This window comes from Xyrauchen texanus, chromosome 11 (assembly GCF_025860055.1).
Source record: "Xyrauchen texanus isolate HMW12.3.18 chromosome 11, RBS_HiC_50CHRs, whole genome shotgun sequence".
NCBI classification, from domain to species: Eukaryota; Metazoa; Chordata; class Actinopteri; order Cypriniformes; family Catostomidae; genus Xyrauchen; species Xyrauchen texanus.
Window position 1 is genome coordinate 22,521,019 of NC_068286.1, and position 19,842 is coordinate 22,540,860.

The 19,842-nt window shown below is 40.2% G+C and overlaps 1 protein-coding gene across 2 annotated transcripts in view; it reads right to left on the minus strand.

Annotated features, from left to right (window-relative positions):
- Nucleotides 1-19,842, minus strand: part of LOC127651615 (ephrin type-A receptor 6-like) — a 272,024-nt gene that overhangs the window by 90,577 nt on the left and 161,605 nt on the right. For both annotated transcript variants that reach the window (XM_052137535.1, XM_052137536.1), the window contains one exon: nt 2,116-2,271. In XM_052137535.1, coding sequence (XP_051993495.1) covers nt 2,116-2,271 — 156 coding nt within the window. The remainder of the gene's footprint in view (nt 1-2,115; nt 2,272-19,842) is intronic.

Sequence of the window (19,842 nt, forward strand, 5' to 3'; positions counted from 1 at the left end):
CCATGAAACCGCATGAAACATATTGAAAAACATAGAAAATAGTTAACCGATTAAAGCCAGTTTTTATTAAATCCTGAGGCTCTTACTACCAGCCTGCACATCGTATGAGTAAACTATTTAATTTTTTTATTTTTATTTCATTTTTATATCATTTTTGTATTCATGTATATTTCTGTAATTTTGATGGGGGTGGCGCCCCAGCACCCTCTATTGACAAGCCACCACTGCCCTCAACCCTTCAAATGCGGTGCTAACCCAACTCTGGAGTGGAGTTTCATAACCCCGGGTAAAAAGCAGTGCGAACCCCCTTTTAAAATTACAAGTGTGAACTGTTGCTTTACTCTGGGATAAAAGTGGGGTTTAGAATGAAGATAACTGGGGTTAAGCACAGTGTGAAAAGCCCTTAAGTTGTCACAAACAAAACACTCTTAAAGCTAAGCAAAGAAAAAAACAAGTTACTAAAAATAGTTTGTTAGGCTTTAATTTGCAATAGTTCCTTGAAATTATACAATTATAATCGCAAAACTCCATGAAAGCTATGAAAGCTCATCCCTTTATTTATTTTTTTGTAAAACAAAAGCATACTGTAAAAAAACTTTACTGATTTGTTTGATGCTTCCAAAACCTTCACAAATCATTTAAAAAAAAAATTCTATTATATGTTCATGGTGATATGGTGGTGCTAGGGGTAGCCTACCAGGCCTTACACCCTGAATGATTTTAGTAAAACCCCAAAAGTTTTGATCATTTGCGATGTGATAATCTGATGTGGTGCGAGCTGTGTTCTGTGTTCTATGATTGTTATCGTGTCCTTGAATAACGTATAGTATAACGTGCGAGGGAGGGCAGCCGGTAGAGTTTCTGGTGCCCCTAGGGTAAGATTGTGCCCTCCCTATGCGAAAAGGAAGAGGCAGTACTGGTTGACAGCAATCTGTTTTGCATTGGGTTTGTAATTCTGTGCTGTTCTCACAGTATGCTTTCTTGCATTCCTTCTGTGCTCTTTTTAATTGTCGCTCTTTGGACATGTGTGTGCCTCAGATGGACACGTTTCAAGTTCAAAGTACCTAGTGTAAACTTTGAAAATCGCATCTCAGGATCCATGTGTTTTGTTGTGCTTCGCCCACCTGTTGTGCTTCTTCAGTGAGCGGTTCTCATTCAGTGGCTGTGCTGCTTGTGAAGTTTGTTGAGGTGCAGTGCCAACTATTGATGTGTACAGATATACTTCAAGCTTGAATCAGAGGGCATGATACATTGTGTTAATTTTTTTTAAATGGTATTTTTATATATAATTAATCACACTAAATTAATGTGTTAAATCGACAGCCCTAATTTTAATATATCTAATACATTGTTAAAATCAAAACTATTTGATGCTTAATGTAAATTTCTACACAGAGAAAATAGTATTTTTCTATATATTGTATAAATTATTTGATAAAAAATTATATTATCATCAGTCAGTTGGCTACCATGTATTACACTGTCAAAATAAGAATTCCACAAGAAATATGCATGAATAAACCTGGTGTCCTCTATGCTTCCAACGACAAATCACTTCAACATGACAATCAAATTATGACTTCGAAAGTGGAAAGTAGGAAAATTCCGATTGCACAACCAGGCAGCATAACTTCAAACACCCGACAAATTAATTGAACTGCAGAAAGCCAAAAGCGACAAAATCATTGTATTTTTTTTTATGCATTTTAAAGTTCATAGCGTTAAAAGCATGCAACTTCTGATCTTTGAGCTTATCTGAAGCTGAAACTAAAGTAAGTGGGACCTTTTAATTTTAGTTTCAATAATATTTTAAGATTAACTGTATGACACCCCACAGATGTAACATTATTATTTGTATTTATTTAAGTGTATTATATTTTTATATATCATAAAAATATACTAAATACTAATATTCAATCTTCAATCAAGCACATAAACCAAATATTTAATGTACATGATACGTAAGATGTAGTGACAACGCAGCTCTGCCTAGATAGGACAAATGACAGTTACGTGTGTTACTGGACCGAAACACAGGCTATCTTTATCGTTAAACACTGAGTATGAAAAATTGTTTAGGAAAAGTGTGAATAAAGAAATGAGATGCTGACTAACGTGTACAGGCCATGGTAGGAGGGTCCTTGCTGGCTCTGAAGTAGCCTTTCTCGCAGTGACACAGTGCTGAACCCTCAGTGTGGCTCAAACTGTGAGGGGGACACTTTGAACATTTGATGTTTCCTGCAAAAGCTTTGTAGAACCCAGGTCTGCAGGCTGCGGAGAAAACAAAGCAGAATGGTTAAAGCTGTGACTTCCTGGAATTATTGAAAATACAAGTTGCATGCTTCTAATTATGAATTAGGGATGGATCAGGATGGTTGGTTATTCAACGAGTTGGCCACCAACTGACAATTTAATAAGTGAGGTTAAATAGATTTTTCTCTCATTTTTTGTTTTAGCTTTAATCAATTTTAGCAGCGGTGCCTCAAAGGGGATGAATGTAGAAACCCAACTGCTCAGAGAGGGTTTTAGCATGCTGTGCCTTACATGCTGTTATACTGTCAGCACAGTGCATCTCTAAATGTATCCCCTTTTTAAGCACCAATACTGCAGCCATCAAAGCAACTTCTGTAACCAATCAACCGGATTCAACACTACATTTCAAGACAATTATTGTCAGACTTCAAATCACCTGCTGTGAGCAATGCTCCCATTATTATTCATAATCTGTATGTCTCTGTTGTTGTGAGGACTATGACAGTTTTGTGCAATGAAAATGTATAGATGTTTAGCCTATATATTTGTTAAATATCTGTTCGTTACCCTATTAAAGGCCTGCATTATTTAAAAATGGCTGCTCTGCATTGACTGATGTATTTGGCGCTTTGTTTTGTTCTTTCAGTGTGTACCATGATTTTAGCATTATTAAATGTGTCAACTTAATAATAGTCAACTTTTAAAAATGTATCTCGAGACATTGTGCATTTTGTTCCATTCCTGTTGTGCACTGTCCAGCTGTTTTTCTTTTTGTGTATTATGTGAATGCCCCCTAGTGTCTGGTGGACATCAACCTAATTATACATGGCTTTTTTAAGCTGAAGTTTGTAACTTTTTCAAATGCTTTCTGCTATCACAGCTTAATAGACAACTACTACATAAGTAAGCTGTTTGAAGTAGTGATATCCGGTTTGTGAATTAATCATTATTTTGAACCGGTTCTTTTTAGTGAACTGGATGAACCAGTTCACCAAATCGGACCGAATCTTCTGAAAAAGTTTGCGGCTCGAGTCAGCACTGATCCACAAGTTACTCAATCAAAAGTGACGTTCCTCAATTCAGACGTTCCTGACAGTCATCCCACTTGAAATGAGCCAATATCCCGGAGTATATAATCATATGATGCCGGTTTTGGCCAAGTCGTCTTATTATCAGTGCTCCAGTTTCTCCAACAGTACACTGAACTGAGAAATGTCTCTTTTGTGCATGTCCGAAGAACTGATGAGTCACCAGTACGCTGAACTGAGAAAACAGTTTGGTTTTGGAGTCTCGGACATGTCCGCTGAGAACCGATGAGCTGCTGATAATGAGAATATGTGAACCAATAACTTGAATGAGGGGGCTAAATGTACATATCTTTATGATTTCTCATGGTGTCTGTGAAAAGTTAAGAAGACCTTTTTTACTTTATCTACTTTAGACATGTAGCTAAAACATCTGCATTTTGGGTGCTTTAGTTGAAAAACTTTAATGTAGGAAGCTTATCCAAGATTATTATTATTATTATTAATTGCATACAATATAAATCAGCTATATGTGCTTACACACATCTTTATTTGAATGTGTTTTGACTGTGTATTTTAATCTGCCGGAATAATAGCATTACGTTTTAGTGACGTCATTGCGTGATGATGTTAATAAACTGGTGAATCGGTTTTTTGAACCGGTTCATTGAAATGAACTGTCCAAAAGAATCAGTTTGTGGAAAAGAATCAGACTTCCCATTTCTAATTTGAAGTTTGATTATCTCGACAGTCCGACACAGCAACATTGACCCAACCAACGGCATGAGTTTGGGGTGGGATTATCTGTTTATTGAATTATCAGCAGACTGGTTAAATTATCTCAAAACCTGCTTGAAATTTTTCTTTTATTTTTTTATTCCAGTTGATGATGCTAGAAATGACACACTTTAGCTTTAGGACTAGTCAATTAGTTATTCAAACAGCCCACTGACCAGCTGATAATGAAAATATGTAGTTTGGTGTAACACAGGTCATAATTCGACTGACTAGAAAAATAATATAATTTGCAATAACTATATTTTCAACAGAAATACTAAACAGATGCAATATAATGTCTAATAAAAGCCATGGTGTAATTTAAAAAATAAAATAATTAAAAAATAATCCAACATTGAAAGTGTGATGAGTTTAGGTTGAGATCGAAAAAACTCTGTGATGTCATAAAGACGAGACACGGATGTAGAGAGAGAGACACGTTTTGCCGATCACGGATTACAAATCTAAGGCAAATATTAAAATCATCCTTTAATATACACAAGTAATATCATATATTATGTTGTAAACAATTAATCAATCATATTGGGTCATTTTTAGAGTGGTGATTTGTTGATTTTGATGCTGATGTTTGCTGATTGTGAACCTGTAAAATCTAATGTGGATGGTGAATGCATATAAAATTTCCCGGATTTGGTGAGTTTCAAAATAATATTGTGTTCATTTCATTGGAACTGAATGTTACATTTATGTATTTTTCTTCTGAAGTGTTTTATGCATTATTTATGGGCATTAACTGTTAAAGTGTGCACAGTTTAAAGTGATATTCCACTTAAATGCTAAATTGCACAAGATTACATGTTCATGTTTATATATAGTCTGAGTAAAAAAAACACTGGAATAGTATTTTCAAATGAGTTGAGGATGAATGTATAAGAGGGATGTTCTGTTTAAAAAAAGAAGAAAGAAGTCATGTAAATTGTTTTTGATACTTAAGACACTGTTTGTATAAACAGGTCAGGTTTTGTTTTGTGATTGGATCAAACCTTTCAAAAACCGAGATGGCGAGTGTATAATCAGTGACTGATTATTGATTAGAAAGAAGAGAATAAGAGATTCTAAAGTTGATCACATGAATAGAGCCTTTATACTATTACAAGTGGAGCCCATTCCATTGTTGGTAATTCTCATCGATAGGGTTGAAACTACCTCTCTACTGATTCTTTTTTTACACTACTGATATTTTGTACTACTACTTACTACCAGTGACTATTATATCTATTTTGGATGCCACAAAAGGACATTCATTCATTCAAGTTTCTAGGGACTGAGAATTATATTTCACAGATTGTGAAATGATAAGCTGTTGTAATGTTTGAGGAGTTGAATTGTTCTCTTACTGATTCAACCTGTTTTTGTGACTCTGTAATTTCTGTTTATGGGTTAATAGATCCATATCATAAATAAATAAATAAATAAATAGTGCAGGACAACTCCAAAAAATTTGCAAAAGCTCTAAACTAAGCTATTAAACTACTAGTTAATATATCTAAATATCTATCAAATCAATATAGAAAAAAATTATTCAAACCTTAAAATGATATTATTGAAATATAAATAAGTTACATAATAAAAGAGCTTAAAATAACATTTTGAGGTTATTAAAAAGGAATTCAAAGGATCTAAAAAGGGAAAAAACATTCATTTGTGTTTTTTATTTTTATTTTATTCCTGTATTGTAATTTCATTTCACACACATTCATACATTTTCTAAATATAACATTGTTTCAAGATATTTTCCTAGTCTGTGTTGTGTGTCATATCAATCTTGCCCTCTGTAGCGAACCTAGACAAAAACTGGTCGATTACCTGGTGTTCTGAAGTTCAGTGGATAAACCAAGGTAAACAAGAACTGTTACAATAGTTGTTACAGTAAAAAGTGGTGAGCCAGCCAGGAGGGCAGTGCGATCTGATAATTTGTAATTCCAAAACCCTAAGAGACCAACGAAAAGAAATGAACAAACCTTAAGTAGTATCAAAATGGAAATAGTTGAACTTGAAAATGTCATAATCGACAACACTGTGATAATTAGCAGACTAACAAACACAGAATTTGATGAAGATTTAACTGATTTTCTAAACAAGCACTGTCAATTCAGTAAACACCTTCGCATAGACAATCCCAAATCGCCTTACCATAGGGATGTCATTGTAGAATACGGAAGTTGTTCTGCTCTAGTGACTCTCAAACCCTTATTGCCCTACACTTTTAATAGTCCACATAACGTCACTTACCACATAAGGCTTCTGTCAAGTGTTTATATGTCAGCAGTAACTGAACATGCTACAACTCAAAACTTTGCTGAACTGAAGAAAATAGCAAAACTCTCTGGTAGAACTATTGACGATCTCTTGAAAGAGCAGCTTCTCTCAACTGCTGCCTCTGTTGCTGATGATATGACTGATGCAAATTATCTTGAGTCATCCCAAATGTCTGATTCTTGTTCACCTGACAATTCTCTTTCACCCAAGCAAAGTATTCAGTAGCAGTATTCAGAAGGAGGACAAAACCCTGATACAGTCCAGAGAGTGGTTACAGAACGTCTCGGGTTACATGTGTAACCCTTGTTCCCTGAAAAAAGCGGAACGAGATGCTGCGCTGCTAAGCGCTACGGGGAACAACTCTAGCTGTGAACCGAGCTGAAATAGTGTGTGTAACACGTCAATGAACATTGACTGGAATTTATAGCCTTGGCTGATGTAATCATTAGATGCACCTGTGGCCAGGCTATAAATGGATACGTCACCAGGTGTCATCAGATACTTCTTTTTGAAGAGCAGTCCTGGGACGTCCCAGTGCGGCAAAGCAGCGCAGCATCTCGTTCCGCTTTTTTCAGGGAACAAGTGTTACACATGTAACCCGAGACGTTCCCTTTACAAAAAGCTTCACTTTGATGCTGCACTGCTAAGCGCTACGGGGAACGCAATACCCACGCCGCCGCACTTGGGGCTGTCCGGACCCCTACGGTTGTGCAGTATACTCACAAAAACGCGAGAGGTCTCAGACATGAGCTTGAGATGTCGACTCAAGGGCATAAGAGCCCGGAGTAGCATGAACATCTAAACCATTCAATTTTGATGAATGTGTGCGGAGAGGACCAGCCTGCCGCATCACAAACTTGTTTAGGCATGGGCTGAGATGTCGACTCAAGGGCATAAGAGCCCGGAGTAGCAAAGCATCTAACCCATATGTGTGCGAAGAGAACCCGATCACAACACAAACTTGTCATAAAAACTGATGAATGTGAGTGGAAAGGACCACCCTGCCGCATCACAAACTTGTTCAGGCATGAGCTGAGATGTCGACTCAAGGGCATAAGATCCCGGAGTAGCAAAGCATCTAACCCATAAAGTTTGATGAATGTGTGAAGAGAACCCTATCGCAACACAAACTTGTCATAAAAACTGATGAATGTGAGGGGAGAGGACCAGCCTGCTGCATCACAAACTTGTTCAGGCATGAACTGAGATGTCGACTCAAGGGCATAAGAGCCCGGAGTGCAGAACATCCAAACCAGATCCAAACATTTGTGCTATGAATGTGTTACTACGATCAGCCCCTCCATGGGGTTGCTGGGCGACTCGGGGAGAAGTAGAGGAGACATTGCACTATCAACAGAGGTGAAGAGTTCCTCTTCTGCCCTGTAAAATCTACCCAGATCAGTTCCAAGTGGAGGGAGCCCTAGCACTTGAAATGGTCCCGATAACCTCGAGAGAAAACCCTGTGACCCTCATTCGGTACCCTTAGGGGCCAGACATGAAAGGTTTCACAATTCGGGCCAAGGATGAGAAGGTCCTCCCTGTTCGGAATGGCGAGCCGTCGAGGAGAGGAATTAACTCTGAGAAACATATCCTGTTCGGCCAGCGCAGCGCCATTAATAGGAGGCAAGACCCTTGCTGGTGAACATTGCCAAGACTCCCGGGAGCAGAGAAACCGGGGGAAGAAACGCATACAGACGCATTCTGGGTCATGTATGTGTCTTAACGTCCAGCACCAAGGGGGCAGGGTGATTTCAGGGAGAAGTAGAGGAGACATTGCGCTATTCATAGAGGCGAAGAGGTCCTCTTCTGCCCTAAGATCTCACCCAAACTTTTTCCAAGTAGAAAAAGCCCAGCATTTAAAAAGGTCTCAATAACCTCAGGAGAGAGCCCTGTGTCCCTCAGTTGGTACCCTTAGGGGCCAAACATGAAAGATTCCACAATTTGGGGCAGGGATGAAATATTGCCCTGTGCCTGAGATAGAAGATCCTTCCTGTTCGGAATCGCCCAAGGCAAGCCATCAAGGGAAGAGATTAGCTCTGAGAACCAAGCCCTGTTCGGCCAGTGCGGTGCTATCAGTAAGAGGCAAAAACCCTTGCTGGCGAACTCTGGGCAACTACTACCTTAGGGTGGAGTTCTTAACTCCCCGTTGGTATTTTCTGTCTGAACCGTAAATCTGCTCTCATATTACGGGCATCCAGGGATATAACTGACCTGAGTGACAGGAGCTTGCCCTGGGCCCTAAGGAGAACCCAACGTGTCAGAAATACAGCTGACAAGAACGTGGGTCTCCTTGATGATGTATGTAAGAGGCTACCGCTGTATTGTCCACCCGCACCAAGACATGGCAGCCTCAGGAAGAGGTATTTCAGGGCCAGATATACAGCCATCAACCCGAGACAGTGACTGTGACAACCGAGCTGACGACCCTCCTATCCCCTTAAGCTGGACAACCACTTAAGGCCGCTACCCCGCCCATCAGGGAGGCGTCTGTCATTAGCAGCCTGCAACAACAAGACACACCTAGAGTGGGACCCAAGGCAGAAAACCAGGGTCTGAACCACATAGAAAGGGAACGAAGCCTGAGGTGCGTAACCCTATTTAGCCTAGGGGTTTTGGCCCTTGGAAGAAATCCCCTGGCTTTTGGCCACAACAACAAAAATGGTCTCATGAGCAGAAGATCCAGAGGGATCACCGTGGACGCGTTCGCCCTGAGACCTGGAAATCGTTGATACTGATAACAGTGCAAACTTGACCTAGCCTGACTTTGCTCAGGGTGATCTGAATGGACTCAATACTAGCGGGAGACAGTTGTGCCCGCATTGTGATTGAACTCCATATGATGCCCCGATAGACAGTGTTCTGAGTGGGAGAGAGGATGCTTTTCTTGGCGTTGAGCCTCAACCCCAGAGAAACAGATGAGCTAAGACGATGTCCCTGTGCTGAACAGCCAGTTCCTGGAACTGCGCTAGGATCAGCCAGTCGTCTACATAATTCAGAATGCAGATGCCCCGGAGTCGCAAGGAGCCAGCGCTACATCATGCATTGTGAATGTGCAGGTAAAAAGGGCTAGGCTGAGTGAAAGAACCTGACCCTGGAAGACTTTGCCCCCGGAAGTGAACCTCAGGAACTTTCCATGTTGTGGCAGAACTTCTAAATGAAGTATAGAAGTGCGTCATAAGATCGATGGTGACCAGCCAAACGAGTTGTAGGGCTTGAGTCATGACCGTCTTGACAGGCATCATCTTGGACTTGAACACCCACGGGTAGTTCAAGCTTTAAGATCTAAGCCAGACGCCACCCCTCACCCTCCATGGGAAACGGGAAGTATTTAGTGTAATAACCTAACTCTCTCTCTGGAAGGGGAACACATACCATGGCCCCTTTAACCAGGAGACTGAGTTTTTTGTTTTTACAAAAAAAGAAATCCGGTTTACGGTAGTGAGTACACGCCGTTGAAACACGGAAAAGCGGCGAGTTAATTAAATCCTGACGCCCTTATAAGACCCACAGAAAAGAATATATCCGGCAGAAGTTTCCACACTGCCAGGATCTCTGAGATGGGTATTATATTTTAACACTTCCTGTTGAGGGGTTGTCGGGTGTTTCGCGTCCTGAATAAAATGCAGGAACAGCGAAAACACCTAATTTTGACGGAAGCCTCTGCAACCCGAAACACCAAGAGGTGGCGGGAATGGAGGGGCTTCGAGGGGGTACCGGGAGGGGTGAAGTGAAGCACGCGTCCCGTCCCGAGGGGAGCTACCCCCTAATCTAGGCGCAAGACCGTCAGGGTTTTCTCTTGGGTCTTGTTTCAGGGGCTGGCGAGGGCAGCGAGACTGTCCCCAATCCCTGGGAGGAGGAGCATGACTTGCCACACTTTGCTTTTGAGCCTCCCTTCAGTCAGGACCGAGGCGGGTCTGAGGCTTGCTCGTCAAGCGCAGAACCCACACTCAGGTTGTCCAGGAGGTCAGCCTGGTACGCCTGTAAAACAGCATAGTGTGCAGAGCAGCACCAGCCTGACCTGCTGCTTGATAAGCCCTTCCCACTAAAGTGGAGGTTGTCCTACAAGGCTTTGAGGGGAGAGAGGGCTTCTTAAGTGACGATACCGAGCCCGGCGAGAGATAGCCCGCAAGCGTCTCTTCGACCGGCGGCATCACTGAATACCCCCTTGCCTCAGCACACACGATAGTCGAATATAATGACGTCGAGGGTATGTGAACAATATAATAAAAATATATATATTTGTTTTTATTCATTTTTTTATTTTTTTAGGGGTTCTCCATGAGCGAAAAAGCTTTTCATGGAGGTAATCAAAGAAGGGAAGGGACCCATGAGGCATTCCCTTTCTTCGACTGGAAGATAAAATCTATCCCCTAATTTGGAGCGTTTGGGGGTCTCTTTTTCGCGTGGCCAGTCCAATCTGGCAACCGCATGAGTAACAACAACGAGCAATTCCTCCGTAGATTTTCTATTGCGGACGGAAAGCTCGGAGGCGGGAAGAGAATCGCGATCCACCTCATGATCCGAAGAAGCGTCGGAACGTGCTTCGAGATTTGGGGAGAAAGTGAGAGAAAGGGAACAACCCGTCTCTTGCTCCTCAGCCAAATCCACGAACAATCATTATTTTTTTTTTTTCGTGATTGCTGACTCCCGGAAGCAAGCGAGGCGAGCACGACGCACTCTGCCTGTTAAAGCAAATCGCAGTGCTCGCACCCGCCCTGCTGCAACGCGAGAGCAACGTGCTCTTACCCCCAAACAAACAGCAAAAACTGATGTGTGTCGTCTTCAGCTATGGAGCGAGAAGAGGGGAACACGCACCGTTTGCGGCTTTCAGTCATTCTCTCTTTTTTTTCTTTCTTTTTTAGAAATGTATATATATATAATATTTTCTAAACAGAAGAGAAAAGAGAACAACGTTCACTGCACACTGCCTAACAGATTCTAACTTCAAACAGAGGAAAGAAAGTTTTGACAGGGTTTGTGAAACACACAGAAACAGAATCGCTCTGAAAAAAGAGTTTCTGACGACACCTGGTGACGTATCCATTTATAGCCTGGCCACAGGTGCATCTAATGATTACATCAGCCGAGGCTATAAATTCCAGTCAATGTTCATTGACGTGTTACACACACTATTTCAGCTCGGTTCACAGCTAGAATTGTTCCCCGTAGCACTTAGCAGCGCAGCATCAAAGTGAAGCTTTTTGTAAAGGGAACACCTTTCACCCACACTTGAGGCAAAGGATGTGAACCCGCCTCAGGTCCAGAGAATGATTGTTGAGCACATTGTGAAAAGTGATGGAGTTTCATCCTCTAGTGCGTCATTCAGACTAAGAGTACTCTCAGGTAAAAGCCCTCATCCTAGTGGTGAAATTGATTATGACACATGGCGGAACAGTGTAGAGTTAATTCTTCAAGACCCTTCACATTCTGACTTGCATCGGTCTATGAAGATCTTAGACAGCCTACTGTTGCCAGCATCAGAAATTGTCAAGCAGTTAGCTGCAAAAGTCTTGCCTGTTGCTTTCCTTGACATCTTGGACTACGCTTTTGATACAATAGAAGATGGTGATGACCTTTTTGCTAAGTTCCTGAATACACTGCAAAACGCAGGTGAAAAGCCTTCCTTGTACTTGAAACGTTTGCACATAAACCTTTTCAAAGTGATGAAAAGAGCTGGTATTCCTTCTAATGAAGCTGACCGACAACTTCTGAAACAATATTGTCGAGGTTGTTGGGACAACGCACTGCTAGCAAGCCTTCAGCTTGAACACAAAAAAGATAAACCACCTCCCTGAGTTACTCCTGCAGTTGCGCAGTGAGGAGAACAAACACTTTGCCAAAGAAAGTCGCATGAGACAGCACCTAGGCGCACAGAGACAAAGAGTCAGTTCTCACACTGTTATTGCACAATAAAAGGCTAGGCTATTGCTTTAATTGTGGTGAGGATGGTCATGTTGCCTCAGTTTGCGAAAATGATTAAAACCTGTCCCTGTTGACCGAAAAAAGAAAGCAGCTGAAAGAACGTCAAATGCTATGGGATAGACAGCATGGTTCAGAACCCTCTGAAACTTTAAACTTGAATTACTCAAAAACTGTGTGCCATGCATGGAGTTTTTGCTTTACCCAATATGGATGTCGGACAAACTGACAAAGTAAAACACAGCATCAAATTACAGGATGAAACCCCTTTCAAGCATAGGGCGAGACCAATTCACCCGAATGATTTTGAAGCTGTCCGCCGGCATCTGGAGGAATTGCTTGAAGCAGGTATCATTCGTTAATCTGAATCATCTTTCTCTTTCCCTATTGTGGTCGTAAGAAAGAAGAATGGCGTTGTACGACTTTGCATTGATTACCGCAACTTGAACCTGCAGACTATTAAGGATGCATATGCCTTACCGAACTTATAGGAAACCTTTTCATCACTTCGGGGTTTGAAGTGGTTGTCATGCTTGACCTCAAATCTGGGTCTACCAAATCAAACTAGAAGAGAAAAACAAACCCAAGACTGCATTTGTGTGCCCATTAGGTTTTTGGGAGTTTACCAAGATTCCAAAGACTGCTGGAGAAGTGTATGGGTGACATCAACCTTTTTTGAAGTGCTAGTATTCTTGTATGATCTAATTGTCTTTTCGGATACCTTGGAAAAGCACGAAAAACACCTTCATGTCTTGAATCACCTGAAAGACTATGGGTTAAAGTTTTCGCTGGAGAAATTTTTATTTTTCCAGACATCAGTCAAATACATAGGTCACATCATGTCTCAGAACGGTGTGGAGACAGATCCCCAGAAAATATAAGCCATCAAGACCTGGCCAAATCCAAGCAACCTAAAAGAGTTGCGTTCCTTTCTGGGTTTTTCTGGTTACTATCGATGATTTATTAAGGACTATGCAAAGATAGTGAAGCCACTATATGAAACAACTGTGGGATAAAGTTGCAAAGTGAAAAGCAATGGAAAAACCTACTTAAACCCCAAAGAGCCCTTTGGAGGATGATGGACAACTGACTGTCAGCAGGCATTCAAAATGCTCATTGCGAAGCTAACAACAGCACCAGTACTAGGGTTTGCAGACTCTGAGCTGCCATACAAGCTTCACACAGACACAAGCACAACCACAACCGGATTAGGTGCAGCTCTCTATCAGGAGCAAGAAGGAGCTCTATGCCAGTCGGGGCTTGTCAAAGAGCGATGCCCCGGTACCCTGCCCACAAACTTGAGTTTCTAGCTTTGAAGTGGGCATTTACCGAGAAGTTGTGTGACTACCTCTATGGGAGTAGTTTCAAAGTGATTACAGACAGCAACCCCCTAACGTATGTTCTATTAGGCTAAGTTGGATGCAACTAGCTATAGGTGGTTGTCTACCTTACTACTTTCTCTTTCACTCTCCAATATCGTCCTGGAAAGAGCAATCTCGACGCGGATGGACTTTCAAGACGGGCTCATGGTGATCTGGCAGATTATCCAATATCTCAAAAAGAGCAAGACCGTTTATGTAAATTTACCTTGTATCACTCACCTGAAGCAACTAACACCACTTTGGTTTCCGCTGATGTAATACAAGCAATCTGTGACAAGCATTAATTTTGCCAAGCCGCTGACAGCAGTTGTATTCCTCTCATTAAATCCCTCTCTATGTGTCCAGAAGCAATTCCCGATGACTATGAGAAAATGGAGGGATCTACAGTTGTTCCCTGTATGTCAGAACAGGAGCTGAGAGAAAAGCAGAGAAATTACCTAGCAATGCGAGAAGTGATTCTTCAGTTAGAATCGGGAGATGTAGTCCTACCTGCACTTAGGCGTGAACTTCCAGAACTTCCCTTCCTGTTAAGAGATTGGAAGAAACTTGAACTGAGAGACGGTATACTCTATCGGAAAAGGACTGTTGGAGATTGCACGACTTACCAACTTGTCCTTCCACCTGAGCTAAGAGCTATGGTCATGGAGTCTGCATGACAATATGGGTCATATGAGAATAGAGCAGACCCTTGATCTCGTCAGGGCCTGATTCTATTGGCCCAGAATGGCCACTGACATTGAAAACAAAGTCAAAACCTGCAGCCGTTGTGTGTGTAGAAAGGCCTTGCCAGAGAGAGCAGCACCTCTAGTGAACATTCAATTCACCAGGCCACTAGAGTTGGTGTGCATGAACTTTTTTCATTGGAACCCGACCAAAGCAATACCAAAGATATCCTGGTGATAACTGACTTTTTTAACAAGTATGCGGTCGCAGTTCCCACCCCAAACCAAAAAGCCAGAACGGTCGCCAAGAGTCTGTGGGAAAAATTCATAGTACATTATTGTGTTCCTGAGAAGCTCCATAGTGACCAAGGACCTGACTTGTAGTCCAAAACATTAAAGGAACTCTGTGACACTGCTAGTATTAAAAAGTTCAGAACTATACCTTACCATCCTAGATGGAGCCTGGTCAAGCGTTTCAATCACAGGCTGTTAGGAATGCGGGGTACTTTGAAAGCTCAGGAGGAAGTACATTGGAAAGACTTCGTCAAACCACTCGTACATGCTTATAACTGCACAAATCACGAGGCCACAGGATTCATGTTCGGACAACAAACAAGGTTGCCAGTAGACCTGGTTTTTAATGTTTCCGGTAAAATGCAACAATCCAAAGTTCCATTCGCAGTATGTGCAGTTGTTAAAAACTCATCTTCAGGAGAGCTATAAGCTAGCCCAAAAGAATGTGGCTAAAACTGCAGAAAGAAACAAAACCTGTTTCGACCAAAGAGTGACTGAGTCATCTCTTGAAACAGGTGACCATGCACTGGTCAGAAATGTGCGGATACGAGGAAAACACAAACTGGCTCACAGGTAGGACCCAGTTGTACACATTGTTGAGAGCTGTGCAAGTGAACTACCTGTTTACACAGTCAAACCTGAGAGTCAAGAAGGTCCCCTAAGAACATTGCATAGGGACTTATTGTCACCATGTGGGTTCTTGCCTTCACCGGAAGAAAATGATGTCACAAAAAATGATACTCGAAACGAGTAACCACACAAAGCCGAAAGGTGGAAAATGAGGAATGCCCAGGGAACTATCTGAGTTCTGATGAGGAGGACTATGTACCTCAAGTCTTTGAGGAGGTGCCAGCTATTACCTCAGAAAGCCTAGAGAGATTCCTCTTATCTGTATTCCTGCAAACCAAACCTCACCTGACTTATCACCTGTCTCAAATTATACTGCTGAGGATGTAAATGTAGGAAATGTGTTAAGGAAAGACCAACTTCAAACGGATTACTCACCTATTTCCGAATACACACCTGATGCACAGTACTTACCTGAATCTGAATCTCCATCCAGTAATGTGGAACCTGTAAAGGAAAACATGAAAGAAAGAAAGAAATTACCTCAAGTAGAGCAGCAAACACTGGATGCACCAGATGGAAACAAAAAGGAAAAAGACACTGAAACACATAGAGTACAAATTGAAGAAACGGATCAAGATGAAAGTGGAATTGAAAGTTATCTAAGAAGGTCTAAGAAAGTGAAGCAGAAGTCAAAAAGGCTGACTTGCCCAGAGTTGGGAAACCCAATGATATCCATTATTCAATCCTTGCTTCAGGGTTTGAACACAGCTTTTGTTGAATCACTTGCAGAACAACCTAGATCAATTAGACACTCCAAACCCTAAAACATAAGTTATAGCCATGCAAAGGGACTTGCACAGATTTAAAGGGGGGGGGGGGGCGGTGTAACACAGGGCATAATTCGACTGACTAGAAAAATAATATAATTTACAATAACTATATTTTCAACAGAAATACTTTACAGATTCAATATAATGTCTAATAAAAGCCATAGTGTAATTTAAAAAATAAAATAATAAAAAATAATCCAACATTGAAAGTGTGATGAGTTTAGTTTGAGACCGATAAAACTGCGTGTGATGTCATAAAGACGAGACACAGAAGTAGAGAGAGAGAGACACATTTTGCTGATCGTGGATGACAAATCTAAGGCAAATATTAAAATCATCCTTTAATATGCTCAAGTAATATGATATATTATGTTGTAAACAATTAATCAATCATATTGGGTCATTTTTAGAGTGTTGATTTGTTAATTTTGATGCTGATGGTTGCTGATTGTGAACCTGTAAAATCTAATGTGGATGGTGAATGCATATTCCCCGGATTTGGTGAGTTTCAAAATAATATTGTGTTCTTTTCTTTGAAACTGAATGTTACATTTATGTATTTGTCTTCTGAAGTGTTTTATGCATTATTTATGTGCATTAAGTGTTAAAGTGTGCACAGTTTAAAGTGATATTCCACTTACATGCTAAATTGCACATGATCACATGTTCATGTATTTTATATATGTACAGAGTAAAAAAACACAGGAATTGTACTTTCAAATGAGTTAAGGATGAATGTATAAGAGAGATGTTCTGTTTAAAAAAAGAAAATAGATGTCATGTTAATTGTTTTAGACACAACTTAAGACACTGTTTGTATAAACAGGTCAGGTTTTGTTTTATGATTGGATCAAACCCTTCAAAAACTTAGATGGCGAGCCACCCAGTGACTGATTATTGATTAGAGAGAAGAGAAGAAGAGATTCTAAAGTTGATCACATGAATAGAGCCTTTCTACTATTACAAGTGGAGCCCATTCCTTTGCTGGTAATTCTCATCGATAGGGTTGAACTAACTACCTCTCTACTGATTCTTTTTTTGCACTACTGATCTTTTGCACACCTACTTACTATCAGTAACTATTATATCTATTTTGGATGCCACAAAAGGACATTCATTCACACACTAAGTTTCTAAGGACTGAGAATTTTATTTCACAGATTGTGAAATGTTAAGCTGCTGTAATGTTTGAGGAGTTGAATTGTTCCCTTACTGATTTCAACCTGTTTTTGTGACACTGTAATTTCTGTGTATGGGTTAATAGTTCCATATGAGAAATAAATAAATAAATAGTACAGAACAAATCCAAAAGATTTGCAAAAGCTCTAAACTAAGCTATTAAACTACTAGTTAATATAACTAAATATCTATAAAATCAATACAGAAAAAAATATTTAAACCTTGAAATGATATAATTGAAATATAAATAAGTAAAATAATAAAAGAGCATAAAATAACATTTCGATGTTATTAAAAAAGATATTCAAAGGATCTAAAAATGGAAAAAACATCCATTTGTGTTTTTTATTTTTATTTTATTCCTGTATTGTAATTTAATTTCACACACATTCATACATTTTCTAAATATAACATTGTTTCAAGATATTTTCCTAGTCTGTGTTGTGTGTCATATCAGTATTGCCCTCCATAGCGAACCTAGAGGAAAAACTGGTCTATTACCTTGTGTAAACCAAGGTAAACAAGAACTGTTACAATAGTTGTTACATTTGCTTATTCATATTATAAATATGGACAAATATTATAGGTATGAGCTGTTTTCTGTCTTTTACATTTCCTTTCTACCCCAGCCAGACTCCATGGAATTGACAGCTTAAGAGATACATTAAAAGCTTCACTTTCTGTCTCTCTCACTCTTTCTTTCCCACTCTCCAGTGTGCAGCCTAACTCATTTGATCTTCTTTATGCTCCAAATCATAGTAGCTCTTAAACTCTCACTGTCTTGGGCTTTGACTCCACACTGAAAAACTTGCAAAGGCCCTGGAGAGCAGCCAGACGAGACTGAGTTAAGTGGTACACACACAAGCACACACACTTCATAGATAGCAGATTTAATCTCTGTAGTATATCTCTCAATCTTTCCTTCTCTCTCTCTCTCTCTCTCTCTCTCTCTCTCTCTCTATCTATCTCACACACACACACACACACACACACTAGTTTTACTCTTATTTATATGTGCTCCTCAAGAGGTTGGTAATTCTCTACAGCCACAACATTACAGGCATTGATCTGTTTCTCTCTAACTCCAGACACCTTCTCCAGTAACCGGGCTGTTCCCAATGAGCCTTAGAGGTTCCCCGGCAGCCTTTTGTCCATATTGTGATGCAGAGAAACACTTTTTGTATGCAGGTTCTTAGCTAACACCATTTAGAATAAGTATAGACATTTGCCATCATTCCTAATGAGGAAATAAACTTCAACGTAAATTAATAATGTGGGTTCTCACTTTTCTTTAGATCTGCTGCAGACAAAGATTTTTGTTTTATGGAAATGTAGAGCAGATCTTATGGAAGCATAGATGCGACAAGCAGTGAAATAAATTGGCTGCCACTCCAGGGCGCAGAACTTCTATAACGAGAACCACTCTATCTTTATGATTTGCACATTAAAGTTAGTGTGAAATGCTGTTCGCAACCCATTTTCCAGTGCATGCACAAAAGAAGTCAAATGCACAAAACAAGTCAAGTTCACACTTTTAAGAACCCTCCAAAAAAAAAAAAAAAAAAAAAACAATTGGTCACTGGCAAAACATATACTAATGCTTTTTGCCCCCATAATGGTGTAATTATGGCATCTGACCCCTTGGTGACATTTACAGTGATATTTTTAGTGTTACTCAAAGATCTGGATATAAGTTTAATTATTTTGAGCTGATAATGGTTAATGTGACATTATCAAATATAAGCAAAATATATTTGGGGACTTTGCATGCAACAGTATATAGACCACCAGGGCCATATTCTGAATTCCTTCAAGAATTTGCTGATTTTCTGTCAGAAGGTCTAGTGGTTGTTGTGGACAGAGCATTAATCTTCAGTGACTTTAACATCAACGTGCATAACTAAAATGATACACTGGGATTAGGCATTTATCGATATTCTCAACTTTGTTGGGGTTAGAAAAAATGTGACTGGTCCAATCCATTGATAAAATCATATACTAGATCAAATTTTGTCATATGGAATTGAATTCTGCTGCAGAGTGATGGTATGTCAGATAATAACCTTGACTTTTGTATGCTTAGCAAAGTTCACTCAATCTATGCAACATTATCTTTCAGGTAGAACTATTTCTAAACAACTAAAGATACTCAGTACACCAAAATGTTCAGAAGAACTTGATGTTGTCACAGAAAATATGGATACAGTCTTCTCTAGCACTCTAGATAGTATTTCCCCCCTTCGATTAAAGAAATTTCAAGAGAAAAATCCCACACCATGGTACAATGATCCCACTCATGCTCTCAAGAGAGCAACTTGGGAAATTGGAGTGTATGTGGAAGAATACAAAATTAGAGGTATATCATGGTGCATGGAAGGACAGTGTCTCTAACTACAAGCAGGCTCTAAATATTGCCAGTTCTGCATATTTGATCAAACTCATAGAAAATAACCACAAAAATCCTAGGAGTTTATTTAGAACTGTGGCTAAATTAGTTAGGAATAAAACGTCTAGGTTACGTATGTAATCTCCGTTCTCCGATGGAGGGAACGAGACGTTGTGTCGGAGAAGCAACACTAGGGGTCTCTCTTGAGTGCCGATATATACCTCTGTTCCATGAAAAAAGGCCAATGAGAAGTTGGCAGAAGGTATTTGCATATCCCGCCCCCGG